Here is a 19,235-nt window from a genome sequence, read left to right as displayed (position 1 = left end):
TTGTGAAAATGAAAGATCTCAGAATCACTGGGATCCGTTGAAGCGTTCCAGAGTTATTACACTGGTCAGAAGTGAATAAAAAAAATAAATGGCCTGCCAGGAAGGTGAAGGGGTTAATATCTCAAGAAAAGATGAACATTTTAATAAGAAATACATTGCAAAATAGTTTGATTTTACGAGCACTATCAGACAAATATCTATTTGTGAAGATGAAAAAACACTTTAAGGTTTGAATAGCTTTATTAGATCCACTTGTGAAACAATCCCTGCCAGCAGCAGCATTCCTCCAGTGTGGCGCGATGGTGTCGGCGGTGCGCTGCTCACGCCTGGCGCCTCTCTCCCCCTCCCCTCAGGCTCCGGAGTGGATGTGCTCGGCGCTCGGCTCGCTCGCCTGCCTCCCCGCTCTCCCCAGCCCAGGCTTCTCCTGCTCACTGAACGGCCGGTGACAGCGGCTCCGGCGGAAGGAAGATGGCGGCCGAGGGCATGATCCTGACTAATCACGACCACCAAATCCGCGTGGGGGTGCTGACAGGTAAATGACGCAGCGGTGCCGGTGCTTGTGTGTCCTGCGCCTACCACCCATTGACATGACAGCGGCTGCAATGGGGGGGAATCCTGCAGCCGGCAACCTAAAATGGCACCTGGCTGATGGCAGAGAGAGCGATCGTGCTGGAGAGCGTGTGTGTGGCTGCAGCCGCAGTGTCAGTGCTGCACGGGGCATCCGTGGGGATTGTACCTGCACCGTCCGGCTGCTCGGTGAGGGCACGGTGCACCGGAGTATGTGCGGATCCCTCTATACAGCCTGATCTCTGCGGATCCCTCTGTATACAGCCTGATCTCTGCGGATCCCTCTATACAGCCTGATCTCTGCGGATCCCTCTGTATACAGCCTGATCTCTGCGGATCCCTCTATACAGCCTGATCTCTGCGGATCCCTCTATACAGCCTGATCTCTGCGGATCCCTCTATACAGCCTGATCTCTGCGGATCCCTCTATACAGCCTGATCTCTGCAGATCCCTCTATACAGCCTGATCTCTGCGGATCCCTCTATACAGCCTGATCTCTGCGGATCCCTCTATACAGCCTGATCTCTGCGGATCCCTCTATACAGCCTGATCTCTGCAGATCCCTCTATATACAGCCTGATCTCTGCGGATCCCTCTATACAGCCTGATCTCTGCGGATCCCTCTGTATACAGCCTGATCTCTGCGGATCCCTCTATACAGCCTGATCTCTGCGGATCCCTCTGTATACAGCCTGATCTCTGCGGATCCCTCTATACAGCCTGATCTCTGCAGATCCCTCTATACAGCCTGATCTCTGCGGATCCCTCTATACAGCCTGATCTCTGCAGATCCCTCTATACAGCCTGATCTCTGCAGATCCCTCTATACAGCCTGATCTCTGCAGATCCCTCTATACAGCCTGATCTCTGCGGATCCCTCTATACAGCCTGATCTCTGCAGATCCCTCTATATACAGCCTGATCTCTGCGGATCCCTCTATACAGCCTGATCTCTGCGGATCCCTCTATACAGCCTGATCTCTGCGGATCCCTCTATACAGCCTGATCTCTGCAGATCCCTCTATATACAGCCTGATCTCTGCGGATCCCTCTATACAGCCTGATCTCTGCGGATCCCTCTATACAGCCTGATCTCTGCGGATCCCTCTGTATACAGCCTGATCTCTGCGGATCCCTCTATACAGCCTGATATCTGCAGATCCCTCTATACAGCCTGATCTCTGCAGATCCCTCTGTATACAGCCTGATCTCTGCGGATCCCTCTATACAGCCTGATCTCTGCGGATCCCTCTGTATACAGCCTGATCTCTGCGGATCCCTCTGTATACAGCCTGATCTCTGCAGATCCCTCTGTATACAGCCTGATCTCTGCAGAGCCCTCTGTATACAGCCTGATCTCTGCAGATCCCTCTGTATACAGCCTGATCTCTGCGGATCCCTCTGTATACAGCCTGATCTCTGCGGATCCCTCTATATACAGCCTGATATCTGCAGATCCCTCTGTATACAGCCTGATCTCTGCGGATCCCTCTGTATACAGCCTGATCTCTGCGGATCCCTCTGTATACAGCCTGATCTCTGCGGATCCCTCTGTATACAGCCTGATCTCTGCGGATCCCTCTGTATACAGCCTGATCTCTGCGGATCCCTCTGTATACAGCCTGATCTCTGCGGATCCCTCTGTATACAGACTGATCTCTGCGGATCCCTCTGTATACAGCCTGATCTCTGCGGATCCCTCTGTATACAGCCTGATCTCTGCGGATCCCTCTGTATACAGCCTGATCTCTGCGGATCCCTCTGTATACAGCCTGATCTCTGCGGATCCCTCTATACAGCCTGATCTCTGCGGATCCCTCTATACAGCCTGATCTCTGCGGATCCCTCTATACAGCCTGATCTCTGCGGATCCCTCTATACAGCCTGATCTCTGCAGATCCCTCTATATACAGCCTGATCTCTGCGGATCCCTCTATACAGCCTGATCTCTGCGGATCCCTCTGTATACAGCCTGATCTCTGCGGATCCCTCTATACAGCCTGATCTCTGCAGATCCCTCTATACAGCCTGATCTCTGCGGATCCCTCTATACAGCCTGATCTCTGCAGATCCCTCTATACAGCCTGATCTCTGCAGATCCCTCTATACAGCCTGATCTCTGCAGATCCCTCTATACAGCCTGATCTCTGCGGATCCCTCTATACAGCCTGATCTCTGCAGATCCCTCTGTATACAGCCTGATCTCTGCGGATCCCTCTGTATACAGCCTGATCTCTGCGGATCCCTCTGTATACAGCCTGATCTCTGCAGAGCCCTCTGTATACAGCCTGATCTCTGCAGATCCCTCTGTATACAGCCTGATCTCTGCGGATCCCTCTGTATACAGCCTGATCTCTGCGGATCCCTCTATATACAGCCTGATATCTGCAGATCCCTCTGTATACAGCCTGATATCTGCAGATCCCTCTGTATACAGCCTGATCTCTGCGGATCCCTCTGTATACAGCCTGATCTCTGCGGATCCCTCTGTATACAGCCTGATCTCTGCGGATCCCTCTGTATACAGCCTGATCTCTGCGGATCCCTCTGTATACAGCCTGATCTCTGCGGATCCCTCTGTATACAGACTGATCTCTGCGGATCCCTCTGTATACAGCCTGATCTCTGCGGATCCCTCTGTATACAGCCTGATCTCTGCGGATCCCTCTGTATACAGCCTGATCTCTGCGGATCCCTCTGTATACAGGCTGATCTCTGCGGATCCCTCTGTATACAGCCTGATATCTGCGGATCCCTCTGTATACAGCCTGTGTACACATCACTACTCTGGTATACAGCCTTATTTCTGCAGATCACGTCTGTATACTGTTTGTATATATGTCATATCTGCAATATGGCTGACCCCTTCTCTATAAAGCATGTATATATAGGATTGTTAGTGATCTCTTCCTCTGTACAGCCTGTGCACATGTCATTTATATCTTGTATACTACATATCTGCAGAGCACCTCTGTATATGGCTTATCTACCTGTCTGCAGATCTAATATGGCTTATCCCTTCTATATCAGCCATGTATGTATAATATGGCACTTCTGTATCTGCAGATGACATCTGTATACAGTCTGTGCACATGGCATATTATTGCACTGATATAGGACATATCTGCACTCTGTATCTGCAGAGCCATGTCTGGCTGAGCCTACCATATATATTACCCATGTATATAGGTCATTGCACTGGTGGGTATATTACAGTTATATCTGCATAGCTCATCTGTATACAGCCTGTGCACATGTCCTCCTGTGTATATCACCATGTATATGTATTATTGTGCTTGTATCTTGCTCTATATCTGCTCATCCTCCTACAGCTCTGTATAATATACCAGTCATGTATATAAATAGATCTACATGTGTGGCCAATCAGAGCTCTGCATATAAGATACTGCACTGGTGTATACTGCACTGGTATATCAGCCCCTTGTATCAGTAGATACTCATGTATATTCATATATAACACACGGCACCCCCTCCAGCACTAATCTGATAATAACCCATATACATCATTGTACTTTTATATTACACTATATCTGCCCCCTATTCCATATAATATATATATGTCTGATCACATCTGTAAAATTCATGTTATATCCGCCCCTAGTCCATATCATATATATCTGATCACATCTGACATTGCACTTTTATACTACCTTATATCTGCCCCAGGCCATATCACACATCTAAATAACCCATATACATCATTGTACTTTTATATTACACTACATCTGCCCCCTCTTCCATGTATATCTGATCGCATCTGAAAAATTCATGTTATATCCGCCCCTAGTCCATATCATATATATCTGATCACATCTGACATTGAACTTTTATACTACCTTATATCTGCCCCAGGCCATATCACACATCTAAATAACCCATATACATCATTGTACTTTTATATTACACTATATCTGCCCCCTAGTCCATATCATATATATCTGATCATATCTGTCATTGCACTTTTATACGACCTTATATCTGCCCCCAGCTCATATCACACATCTAAATAACCCATATACATCATTGTACTTTTATATAACACTACATCTGCCCCCGATTCCATATAATAGATGTCTGATCACATCTGTAAAATTCATGTTATATCCGCCCCCTAGTCCATATCATATATATCTGATCACATCTGTCATTGCACTTTTATACTACCTTACATCTGCCCCCAGTCCACATCATATATGTCTGATAACTAATCAATATACCCCATATGTAATTGCACTTTTAGATTACCTTATATCTGCTTCCCAGTCCATATCACACATTGATATAACACATATACTGTACATAATTGAACTTTTATATTAACTTATATCTGCCCCAAGTCCATATCAAATAGGTCTGATAACACATCAATGTACCCCATATTTTATTGTTCCTCTATGCATTATATCTGCCCCCCATATCACATATCTATATAACCCATATATATCATTGCACTTTTGGATGAAGACATATCAGCTTCCCAGTTAATATCAAACATTTATATGTTCCATATATGTAACTGAACTTTTACATAACACTACATCTGCCCCCAGTCCATATCCCACATCTATATAACCAATATCCGTTATTGCACTGTCAGATGACACTACATCTGCCGCACTCCTGATCATATTTGCCCGATCACATCAATATACCCCATATATGTTATTGTAGTTTTATATTATCCTATATCTGACCCTCAGTTTATATTACACATCTATATAACCCATATTTATCATTGTATTACTCTGTATCTACCTCCAGTCTTATCATACATGTTAGATCACATTGATATACCCTATGTGTGTTATTGTGCTTTTAAATTACCTTATATCTGCCCCCAGTCCATATAACACATCTATATATCATTGCACTTTTATATTACCTTATATCTGGCCCCCTATCCATATTACGAATCTATGTAACTCATGTATGTCATTGCACTTTTATATTACTTTTTATCTGCCCCCAGTTCCAATTATTTGTGTCTGATAACAGATCTATACAACCCATATATATATAGGTGCACTTTTACATTACCCTATATCTGCCCTATTCCCCCCCATGTGTATTACTGTACTTTTATATTACCCAATATCTGCCCCAGTCCGTATTACACATTTATATACCCTGTGTATTGTTGTACTTTTACATTACCCTATAGCTGCCCTAGTCCGTATAATCCATGTCAGATCACTGCTATGTACCCCATGTGTGCTATTGTACTTTTATATAACCGTTTATCTGTCCGAAGTCCATATAAATGTTGCATCACATCTATATACCCCATGTGTGTTATTGTACTTTTAGATCACCTTTTATCTGCCCCAGTCCATGTTATTTGTGTCTGATAACACATCTATACAACCCATATATATATCATTGCAGTTTTACATTACCCTATATCTGCCTCATTCCATATCATACATATTGGATCACATCTATATACCCCATGTGTGTAATGTGCTTTTATATTACCTTTTATCTGCTCCCAGTCCATATTATTTGTGTCTGATAACACATCTATACAATCAATATATATCGTTGCAATTTTGCATTACCTGTCCCAGTCCATATTGTACATGTCGGATCACATCTGTATACCCCTTGTGCATTTTTGTACTTATATATTGCCCTATATCAGTCCCCAGTACATATACATGTCAGATCACATCTATATACCCCATTGTTACTTTACTTTTTTATTACCTTATATCTGCCCTAGTCCATATCATATATGTCAGATCAAATCTATACACCCCATGTTCGTTGTTGTACTTTTATATTATCCTATATCTGCCCCCAGTCCATATCACACATCTATATAACCCATATGTATCATTGTACTTTTAGTTTATGCTGTATCTGCCCCAGTGCATATCATACATGTCAGATCATATCTATATATCCCATTTGTGTATTTTTCTTACCCTATATCTGCCCACAGTTCATACCACACAGCTATATACCTAATGTGTGTTATTGTCCTTTTATATTACCCTATATCTGCCTCCAGTTTATATTACACATCTAGATAAGATATATCATTGTACTTTTACATTACCCTATATCTGCCCCTGTCCATACTAGACATCTATATAATAGATATGTATCATTGTACTTTTACATTACCCTATATCTGCCCCTGCCCATATTACACATCTATATAATAGATATCGGTATATATCATTGTACTTTTACATTACTCGATATCTGCCCCTGTCCATATTACACATCTATATAATAGATATATATCATTGTCCTTTTACATTACCCTATATCTGCCCCTGCCCATATTACACATCTATATAATAGATATATATCATTGTACTTTTACATTACCCTATATCTGCCCCTGTCCATATTACACATCTATATAATAGATATATATCATTGTACTTTTACATTACCCTATATCTGCCCCTGCCCATATTACACATCTATATAATAGATATCGGTATATATCATTGTACTTTTACATTACCCGATATCTGCCCCTGTCCATATTACACATCTATATAATAGATATATATCATTGTCCTTTTACATTACCCTATATCTGCCCCGTCCATATTACACATCTATATAATAGATATATATCATTGTACTTTTACATTACCCTATATCTGCCCCTGCCCATATTACACATCTATATAATAGATATATATCATTGTACTTTTACATTACCCTATATCTGCCCCTGCCCATATTACACATCTATATAATAGATATATATCATTGTACTTTTACATTACCCTATATCTGCCCCTGTCCATATTACACATCTATATAATAGATATATATTATTGTACTTTTACATTACCCTATATCTGCCCCTGTCCATATTATACATCTATATAATAGATATACATCATTGTACTTTTACATTACCCTATATCTGCCCCTGTCCATATTATACATCTATATAATAGATATACATCATTGTACTTTTACATTACCCTATATCTGCCCCTGTCCATATTATACATCTATATAATAGATATATATTATTGTACTTTTACATTACCCTATATCTGCCCCTGTCCATATTACACATCTATATAATAGATATATATTATTGTACTTTTACATTACCCTATATCTGCCCCTGTCCATATTATACATCTATATAATAGATATATATTATTGTACTTTTACATTACCCTATATCTGCCCCGTCCATATTACACATCTATATAATAGATATATATCATTGTACTTTTACATTACCCTATATCTGCCCCTGCCCATATTACACATCTATATAATAGATATATATCATTGTACTTTTACATTACCCTATATCTGCCCCTGCCCATATTACACATCTATATAATAGATATATATCATTGTACTTTTACATTACCCTATATCTGCCCCTGTCCATATTACACATCTATATAATAGATATATATTATTGTACTTTTACATTACCCTATATCTGCCCCTGTCCATATTATACATCTATATAATAGATATACATCATTGTACTTTTACATTACCCTATATCTGCCCCTGCCCATATTACACATCTATATAATAGATATATATCATTGTACTTGTATATTTCCCGATATCTGCCCCTGTCCATATGATATAGCCCATGTATGTGCAGGTATCTCCCCCTCCCTTGATATCTATATATACAGTATGATTTGGGGTTCCCCCTGTATAAGGCTCCCTGCACTCGGCGGCCATATGCGATTTGTGTACAGATGGGGCAGAATTGGGGAATCCACCCGTGGAGACTGGAGGAGGATTGCAGTCATTTGCAAAAAAAAAACCACCCTCCTGATGCAGCAGCACGAGGCGTCCGCTGCGGAGGGGCCGCACATCACAGGAGCGCCCGGCAGTGTCTGCCCCGGGAGGCCGCGCCGTGTGTACGCGGCTGTGTCCCGCCGTCCTCGGTGTGCGGACCCTCCCGGCCCCTCCGCCATCGCCGCCTCTACAGATGGAGATTTTTCCCTGCGATTTCTCTTCCCTCTGAAATGGGAGTTTCGAGCCCGGGTGACGTAGAAGAGCGGAGCTGTGATCGGAGGCTGGAAAACTGCAATGTAAGGGGGATCCCATCCTCACATAGCGGCGGGGGGCGGGGGGAGGAGCGGCAGCGCACGGGTTAACGCGCGAGCACACAGCACCGGGCACGCGGAGGGACTTTACGAGGTTGCTGCAGATATTGCGGCTGATCCGACAGCGGCGGCGGCCTCCTCCCCCCCACACCGAGGAGACCCGGGGATCCCCGCTCTGCCGCGGAGCTGTCCACACACAGCGGTGCTGAACCTCCGCCCGCCTCCTCCTGCTGCACCATCACCGTCCTCCTCCTCCACCACCGTCCTCCACCACCGTCCTCCACTATCACCGTCCTCCACTATCACCGTCCTCCTCCTCCACCACCGTCCTCCTCCACCACCGTCCTCCACTATCACCGTCCTCCTCCACCACCACCGTCCTCCTCCACCACCACCGTCCTCCTCCACCACCACCGTCCTCCTCCACCACCACCGTCCTCCTCCACCACCACCGTCCTCCACCACCACCGTCCTCCACCACCACCGTCCTCCACCACCACCGTCCTCCACCACCACCGTCCTCCTCCACCACCGTCCTCCTCCACCACCGTCCTCCTCCACCACCACCGTCCTCCTCCACCACCACCGTCCTCCACCACCACCGTCCTCCACCACCACCGTCCTCCACCACCACCGTCCTCCTCCACCACCGTCCTCCTCCACCACCGTCCTCCTCCACCACCGTCCTCCACTATCACCGTCCTCCTCCACCACCGTCCTCCTCATCCTCCTCCACCACCACCGTCCTCCACCACCACCGTCCTCCACCACCACCGTCCTCCTCCTCCACCACCACCGTCCTCCTCCACCACCGTCCTCCTCCACCACCGTCCTCCTCCACCACCACCGTCCTCCTCCACCACCACCGTCCTCCTCCACCACCACCGTCCTCCACCACCACCGTCCTCCACCACCACCGTCCTCCACCACCACCGTCCTCCTCCACCACCGTCCTCCTCCACCACCGTCCTCCTCCACCACCACCGTCCTCCTCCACCACCACCGTCCTCCACCACCACCGTCCTCCACCACCACCGTCCTCCACCACCACCGTCCTCCTCCACCACCGTCCTCCTCCACCACCGTCCTCCTCCACCACCGTCCTCCACTATCACCGTCCTCCTCCACCACCGTCCTCCTCCTCCTCCTCCACCACCACCGTCCTCCACCACCACCGTCCTCCACCACCACCGTCCTCCTCCTCCACCACCACCGTCCTCCTCCACCACCGTCCTCCTCCACCACCGTCCTCCACTATCACCGTCCTCCTCCACCACCGTCCTCCTCCTCCTCCTCCACCACCACCGTCCTCCACCACCACCGTCCTCCTCCACCACCGTCCTCCTCCTCCACCACCACCGTCCTCCTCCACCACCGTCCTCCTCCACCACCGTCCTCCACTATCACCGTCCTCCTCCACCACCGTCCTCCTCCTCCTCCTCCACCACCACCGTCCTCCACCACCACCGTCCTCCACCACCACCGTCCTCCACCACCACCACCGTCCTCCTCCTCCACCACCGTCCTCCTCCTCCACCACCGTCCTCCTCCACCACCGTCCTCCACTATCACCGTCCTCCTCCACCACCGTCCTCCTCCTCCTCCACCACCACCGTCCTCCACCACCACCGTCCTCCACCACCACCGTCCTCCACCACCACCGTCCTCCTCCTCCACCACCGTCCTCCTCCTCCACCACCGTCCTCCTCCTCCACCACCGTCCTCCTCCTCCACCACCGTCACCGTCCACCACCACCACCACCGTCACCGTCCTCCTCCTCCACCACCGTCCTCCTCCTCCACCACCGTCCTCCTCCTCCACCACCGTCCTCCTCCTCCACCACCGTCCACCACCACCACCACCGTCCTCCTCCTCCACTACCACCACCACCACCGTCCTCCTCCTCCACCACCGTCCACCACCACCACCACCGTCCTCCTCCTCCACTACCACCACCACCACCGTCCTCCTCCACCACCACCGTCCTCCACCACCACCACCGTCCTCCTCCTCCACTACCACCACCACCACCGTCCTCCTCCACCACCACCGTCCTCCTCCTCCACTACCACCACCACCACCGTCCTCCCCCCCCCCCCCACACCGAGGAGACCCGGGGATCCCCGCTCTGCCGCGGAGCTGTCCACACACAGCGGTGCTGAACCTCCGCCGCCTCCTCCTGCTGCACCATCACCGTCCACCACCATCACACTCCTCCTCCACCACCGTCCTCCTCCACCACCGTCACCGTCCACCACCACCACCACCGTCCTCCTCCTCCCCCCCCCCACACCGAGGAGACCCGGGGATCCCCGCTCTGCCGCGGAGCTGTCCACTCACAGCGGTGCTGAACCTCCGCCCGCCTCCTCCTGCTGCACCATCACCGTCCACCACCATCACACTCCTCCACCACCGTCCTCCTCCACCACCACCGTCACCGTCCACCACCACCACCACCGTCACCGTCCTCCTCCACCACCACCGTCACCGTCCTCCTCCACCACCACCGTCCTCCTCCACCACCACCACCACCGTCACCGTCCTCCTCCACCACCACCGTCCACCACCACCACCACCACCACCACCACCGTCCTCCTCCACCACCACCACCCCCACCACCGTCACCGTCCTCGTCCACCACCACCACCACCACCACCGTCACCGTCCTCCTCCACCACCACCGTCCACCACCACCACCACCGTCACCGTCCTCCTCCACCACCACCGTCCTCCTCCTCCACCACCACCGTCCTCCTCCTCCACCACCACCGTCCTCCTCCTCCACCACCACCGTCCTCCTCCTCCACCACCACCGTCCTCCTCCTCCACCACCACCGTCCTCCTCCTCCACCACCACCGTCCTCCTCCTCCACCACCGTCCTCCTCCTCCACCACCACCGTCCTCCTCCTCCACCACCACCGTCCTCCTCCTCCACCACCGTCCTCCTCCTCCACCACCACCGTCCTCCTCCTCCACCACCACCGTCCTCCTCCTCCACCACCACCGTCCTCCTCCTCCACCACCACCGTCCTCCTCCTCCACCACCACCGTCCTCCACCACCACCGTCCTCCTCCTCCACCACCACCGTCCTCCTCCTCCACCACCACCGTCCTCCTCCTCCACCACCACCGTCCTCCTCCTCCTCCACCACCGTCCTCCTCCACCACCGTCCTCCTCCACCACCGTCCTGCTCCTCCACCACCACCGTCCTGCTCCTCCACCACCACCGTCCTCCTCCTCCACCACCACCGTCCTCCTCCTCCACCACCACCGTCCTCCTCCTCCACCACCACCGTCCTCCTCCTCCACCACCACCGTCCTCCTCCTCCACCACCACCGTCCTCCTCCTCCACCACCACCGTCCTCCTCCTCCACCACCACCGTCCTCCTCCTCCACCACCACCGTCCTCCTCCACCACCGTCCTCCTCCTCCCCCCCCCCCCCCCACACCGAGGAGACCCGGGGATCCCCGCTCTGCCGCGGAGCTGTCCACACACAGCGGTGCTGAACCTCCGCCCGCCTCCTCCTGCTGCACCATCACCGTCCGCCTCCACCACCGTCCTCCTCCTCCTCCACCACCGTCACCGTCCACCACCACCGTCACCGTCCACCACCACCACCACCACCACCGTCACCGTCCTCCTCCACCACCACCGTCCTCTTCCACCACCACCGTCCTCCTCCACCACCACCGTCCTGCACCACCACCGTCCTCCTCCTCCACCACCGTCCACCACCACCACCACCATCCTCCTCCTCCTCCTCCTCCTCCTCCACCACCGTCACCGTCCACCACCACCACCACCGTCACCGTCCGCCTCCACCACCACCACCGTCCTCCTCCTCCACCACCACCGTCCTCCTCCTCCTCCACCACCACCGTCCTCCTCCTCCTCCACCACCACCGTCCTCCTCCTCCACCACCACCGTCCTCCTCCACCACCACCACCGTCCTCCTCCTCCACCACCACCACCGTCCTCCTCCTCCTCCACCACCGTCCTCCTCCACCACCGTCCTCCTCCTCCCCCCCCCCCACACGAGGAGACCCGGGGATCCCCGCTCTGCCGCGGAGCTGTCCACACACAGCGGTGCTGAACCTCCGCCCGCCTCCTCCTGCTGCACCATCACCGTCCACCTCCACCACCGTCCTCCTCCTCCACCACCACCGTCACCGTCCACCACCACCGTCACCGTCCACCACCACCACCACCGTCACCGTCCTCCACCACCACCGTCCTCCTCCACCAACCACCGTCCTGCACCACCACCGTCCTCCTCCACCACCACCGTCCTGCACCACCACCGTCCTCCTCCTCCACCACCGTCCACCACCACCACCACCATCCTCCTCCTCCTCCACCACCGTCACCGTCCACCACCACCACCACCGTCCTCCTCCACCACCACCGTCCTGCACCACCACCGTCCTCCTCCTCCACCACCGTCCACCACCACCACCACCGTCCTCCTCCTCCACTACCACCACCACCACCGTCCTCCTCCACCACCGTCCTCCTCCTCCTCCACCACCGTCACCGTCCACCACCACCACCACCACCGTCCTCCTCCACCACCACCGTCCTCCTCCACCACCACCGTCCTGCACCACCACCGTCCTCCTCCTCCACCACCGTCCACCACCACCACCACCGTCCTCCTCCTCCACTACCACCACCACCACCGTCCTCCTCCACCACCGTCCTCCTCCTCCCCCCCCCCCTCACACCAAGGAGACCCGGGGATCCCCGCTCTGCCGCGGAGCTGTCCACACACAGCGGTGCTGAACCTCCGCCCGCCTCCTCCTGCTGCACCATCACCGTCCACCACCATCACACTCCTCCTCCACCACCGTCCTCCTCCTCCTCCACCACCGTCCTCCTCCTCCACCACCACCGTCCTCCTCCTCCACCACCACCGTCCTCCTCCTCCACCACCACCGTCCTCCTCCTCCACCACCACCGTCCTCCTCCTCCACCACCACCGTCCTCCTCCTCCACCACCACCGTCCTCCTCCTCCACCACCACCGTCACCGTCCACCACCACCGTCACCGTCCACCACCACCACCACCGTCACCGTCCTCCTCCACCACCACCGTCCTCCTCCACCACCACCGTCCTCCTCCACCACCACCGTCCTCCTCCACCACCACCGTCCTGCACCACCACCGTCCTCCTCCTCCACCACCGTCCTGCACCACCACCGTCCTCCTCCTCCACCACCGTCCACCACCACCACCACCGTCCTCCTCCTCCTCCACCACCGTCACCGTCCACCACCACCACCACCGTCACCGTCCGCCTCCACCACCACCGTCCTCCTCCTCCACCACCGTCCTCCTCCTCCACCACCGTCCTCCTCCACCACCGTCCTCCTCCTCCACCACCGTCCTCCTCCACCACCGTCCTCCACTATCACCGTCCTCCTCCACCACCGTCCTCCTCCTCCTCCTCCTCCACCACCACCGTCCTCCACCACCACCGTCCTCCACCACCACCGTCCTCCACCACCACCGTCCTCCTCCTCCACCACCGTCCTCCTCCTCCACCACCGTCCTCCTCCTCCACCACCGTCCTCCTCCTCCACCACCGTCCTCCTCCTCCACCACCGTCCTCCTCCTCCACCACCGTCACCGTCCACCACCACCACCACCGTCACCGTCCTCCTCCTCCACCACCGTCCTCCTCCTCCACCACCGTCCTCCTCCTCCACCACCGTCCACCACCACCACCACCGTCCTCCTCCTCCACTACCACCACCACCACCGTCCTCCTCCTCCACCACCGTCCACCACCCACCACCACCGTCCTCCTCCTCCACTACCACCACCACCACCGTCCTCCTCCACCACCACCGTCCTCCACCACCACCACCGTCCTCCTCCTCCACTACCACCACCACCACCGTCCTCCTCCACCACCACCGTCCTCCTCCTCCACTACCACCACCACCACCGTCCTCCCCCCCCCCCCCCCCCACACGGAGGAGACCCGGGGATCCCCGCTCTGCCGCGGAGCTGTCCACACACAGCGGTGCTGAACCTCCGCCGCCTCCTCCTGCTGCACCATCACCGTCCACCACCATCACACTCCTCCTCCACCACCGTCCTCCTCCACCACCGTCACCGTCCACCACCACCACCACCGTCACCGTCCTCCTCCTCCACCACCACCGTCCTCCTCCTCCCCCCCCCACACCGAGGAGACCCGGGGATCCCCGCTCTGCCGCGGAGCTGTCCACTCACAGCGGTGCTGAACCTCCGCCCGCCTCCTCCTGCTGCACCATCACCGTCCACCACCATCACACTCCTCCACCACCGTCCTCCTCCACCACCACCGTCACCGTCCACCACCACCACCACCGTCACCGTCCTCCTCCACCACCACCGTCACCGTCCTCCTCCACCACCACCGTCCTCCTCCACCACCACCACCACCGTCACCGTCCTCCACCACCACCGTCCACCACCACCACCACCACCACCACCACCGTCCTCCTCCACCACCACCACCACCACCACCGTCACCGTCCTCCTCCACCACCACCGTCCACCACCACCACCACCACCACCGTCACCGTCCTCCTCCACCACCACCGTCCACCACCACCACCACCACCACCACCACCGTCACCGTCCTCCTCCACCACCACCGTCCTCCTCCTCCACCACCACCGTCCTCCTCCTCCACCACCACCGTCCTCCTCCTCCACCACCACCGTCCTCCTCCTCCACCACCACCGTCCTCCTCCACCACCACCGTCCTCCTCCTCCACCACCGTCCTCCTCCTCCACCACCACCATCCTCCTCCTCCACCACCACCGTCCTCCTCCTCCACCACCACCGTCCTCCTCCTCCACCACCGTCCTCCTCCTCCACCACCACCGTCCTCCTCCTCCACCACCACCGTCCTCCTCCTCCACCACCACCGTCCTCCTCCTCCACCACCACCGTCCTCCTCCTCCACCACCACCGTCCTCCTCCTCCACCACCACCGTCCTCCTCCTCCACCACCACCGTCCTCCTCCTCCACCACCACCGTCCTCCTCCTCCACCACCACCGTCCTCCTCCTCCACCACCACCGTCCTCCTCCTCCTCCACCACCGTCCTCCTCCACCACCGTCCTGCTCCTCCACCACCACCGTCCTCCTCCTCCACCACCACCGTCCTCCTCCTCCACCACCACCGTCCTCCTCCTCCACCACCACCGTCCTCCTCCTCCACCACCACCGTCCTCCTCCTCCACCACCACCGTCTCTCCTCCTCCACCACCACCGTCCTCCTCCACCACCGTCCTCCTCCTCCCCCCCCCCCCCCACACCGAGGAGACCCGGGATCCCCGCTCTGCCGCGGAGCTGTCCACACACAGCGGTGCTGAACCTCCGCCCGCCTCCTCCTGCTGCACCATCACCGTCCGCCTCCACCACCGTCCTCCTCCTCCTCCACCACCGTCACCGTCCACCACCACCACCACCACCACCGTCACCGTCCTCCTCCACCACCACCGTCCTCCTCCACCACCACCGTCCTCCTCCACCACCACCGTCCTCCTCCACCACCACCGTCCTGCACCACCACCGTCCTCCTCCTCCACCACCGTCCACCACCACCACCACCATCCTCCTCCTCCTCCTCCTCCTCCTCCACCACCGTCACCGTCCACCACCACCACCACCGTCACCGTCCGCCTCCACCACCACCACCGTCCTCCTCCTCCACCACCACCGTCCTCCTCCTCCTCCACCACCACCGTCCTCCTCCTCCTCCACCACCACCGTCCTCCTCCTCCTCCACCACCACCGTCCTCCTCCTCCACCACCACCGTCCTCCTCCTCCACCACCACCGTCCTCCTCCTCCACCACCACCACCGTCCTCCTCCTCCTCCACCACCGTCCTCCTCCACCACCGTCCTCCTCCTCCCCCCCCCCACACCGAGGAGACCCGGGGATCCCCGCTCTGCCGCGGAGCTGTCCACACACAGCGGTGCTGAACCTCCGCCCGCCTCCTCCTGCTGCACCATCACCGTCCACCTCCACCACCGTCCTCCTCCTCCACCACCACCGTCACCGTCCACCACCACCGTCACCGTCCACCACCACCACCACCGTCACCGTCCTCCACCACCACCGTCCTCCTCCACCACCACCGTCCTGCACCACCACCGTCCTCTTCCACCACCACCGTCCTGCACCACCACCGTCCTCCTCCTCCACCACCGTCCACCACCACCACCACCATCCTCCTCCTCCTCCACCACCGTCACCGTCCACCACCACCACCACCGTCCTCCTCCACCACCACCGTCCTGCACCACCACCGTCCTCCTCCTCCACCACCGTCCACCACCACCACCACCGTCCTCCTCCTCCACTACCACCACCACCACCGTCCTCCTCCACCACCGTCCTCCTCCTCCTCCACCACCGTCACCGTCCACCACCACCACCACCGTCACCGTCCTCCTCCACCACCACCGTCCTCCTCCACCACCACCGTCCTGCACCACCACCGTCCTCCTCCTCCACCACCGTCCACCACCACCACCACCGTCCTCCTCCTCCACTACCACCACCACCACCGTCCTCCTCCACCACCGTCCTCCTCCTCCCCCCCCCCCTCACACCAAGGAGACCCGGGGATCCCCGCTCTGCCGCGGAGCTGTCCACACACAGCGGTGCTGAACCTCCGCCCGCCTCCTCCTGCTGCACCATCACCGTCCACCACCATCACACTCCTCCTCCACCACCGTCCTCCTCCTCCTCCACCACCGTCCTCCTCCTCCACCACCACCGTCCTCCTCCTCCCACCACCCCGTCCTCCTCCTCCACCACCACCGTCCTCCTCCTCCACCACCACCGTCCTCCTCCTCCACCACCACCGTCCTCCTCCTCCACCACCACCGTCACCGTCCACCACCACCGTCACCGTCCACCACCACCACCACCGTCACCGTCCTCCTCCACCACCACCGTCCTCCTCCACCACCACCGTCCTCCTCCACCACCACCGTCCTCCTCCACCACCACCGTCCTCCTCCACCACCACCGTCCTGCACCACCACCGTCCTCCTCCTCCACCACCGTCCACCACCACCACCACCGTCCTCCTCCTCCTCCACCACCGTCACCGTCCACCACCACCACCACCGTCACCGTCCGCCTCCACCACCACCGTCCTCCTCCACCACCACCGTCCTGCACCACCACCGTCCTCCTCCTCCACCACCGTCCACCACCACCGTCCTCCTCCTCCACTACCACCACCACCACCGTCCTCCTCCACCACCGTCCTCCTCCTCCTCCACCACCGTCACCGTCCACCACCACCACCACCGTCACCGTCCTCCTCCACCACCACCGTCCTCCTCCTCCACCACCGTCCTGCACCACCACCGTCCTCCTCCTCCACCACCGTCCACCACCACCACCACCGTCCTCCTCCTCCACTACCACCACCACCACCGTCCTCCTCCACCACCGTCCTCCTCCTCCCCCCCCCCCACACCGAGGAGACCCGGGGATCCCCGCTCTGCCGCGGAGCTGTCCACACACAGCGGTGCTGAACCTCCGCCCGCCTCCTCCTGCTGCACCATCACCGTCCGCCTCCACCACCGTCCTCCTCCTCCACCACCATCCTCCTCCTCCTCCACCACCGTCACCGTCCACCACCACCACCACCGTCACCGTCCTCCTCCACCACCACCGTCCTCCTCCACCACCACCGTCCTCCTCCTCCACCACCACCGTCCTCCTCCTCCACCACCACCGTCCTCCTCCTCCACCACCACCGTCCTCCTCCTCCACCACCACCGTCCTCCTCCTCCACCACCACCGTCCTCCTCCTCCACCACCACCGTCCTCCTCCTCCACCACCACCGTCCTCCTCCTCCACCACCACCGTCCTCCTCCTCCACCACCACCGTCCTCCTCCTCCACCACCACCGTCCTCCTCCTCCACCACCACCGTCCTCCTCCTCCACCACCACCGTCCTCCTCCTCCACCACCACCGTCCTCCTCCTCCTCCACCACCGTCCTCCTCCTCCTCCACCACCGTCCTCCTCCTCCTCCACCACCGTCCTCCTCCACCACCGTCCTCCTCCACCACCGTCCTCCTCCTCCCCCCCCCCCACACCGAGGAGACCCGGGGATCCCCGCTCTGCCGCGGAGCTGTCCACACACAGCGGTGCTGAACCTCCGCCCGCCTCCTCCTGCTGCACCATCACCGTCCTCCTCCTCCACCACCGTCCTCCTCCTCCACCACCGTCCTCCTCCTCCACCACCACCGTCCTTCTCCACCACCACCGTCCTCCTCCTCCACCACCACCGTCCTCCTCCTCCACCACCACCGTCCTCCTCCTCCACCACCACCGTCCTCCTCCTCCACCACCACCGTCCTCCTCCTCCTCCACCACCGTCCTCCTCCATCACCGTCCTCCTCCTCCCCCCCCCCCCCCACACCGAGGAGACCCGGAGATCCCCGCTCTGCCGCGGAGCTGTCCACACACAGCGGTGCTGAACCTCCGCCCGCCTCCTCCTGCTGCACCATCACCGTCCTCCTCCTCCACCACCGTCCTCC

General features: G+C 56.8%; 1 protein-coding gene across 34 annotated transcripts in view; it reads left to right on the top strand.

Moving 5' to 3' along the window:
• Positions 1 to 381: 381 nt before the first annotated feature.
• Positions 382 to 19,235, top strand: part of GPHN (gephyrin) — a 360,949-nt gene continuing 342,095 nt past the window's right edge. For 33 of the 34 annotated variants that reach the window (XM_075330420.1, XM_075330424.1, XM_075330418.1 and 30 more), the window contains exon 1: positions 454 to 532. In XM_075330420.1, coding sequence (XP_075186535.1) covers positions 469 to 532 — 64 coding nt within the window. In that variant the 5' untranslated portion in view covers positions 454 to 468. Of the gene's footprint in view, positions 533 to 19,235 lie in introns of all 34 variants that reach the window. The other variant, XM_075330398.1, reaches the window with a different exon arrangement.

The sequence above is a fragment of the Anomaloglossus baeobatrachus genome, chromosome 12 (genome assembly GCF_048569485.1).
Source record: "Anomaloglossus baeobatrachus isolate aAnoBae1 chromosome 12, aAnoBae1.hap1, whole genome shotgun sequence".
Lineage (NCBI taxonomy): Eukaryota > Metazoa > Chordata > Amphibia > Anura > Aromobatidae > Anomaloglossus > Anomaloglossus baeobatrachus.
This window is presented reverse-complemented; position numbering and strand designations above follow the sequence as displayed.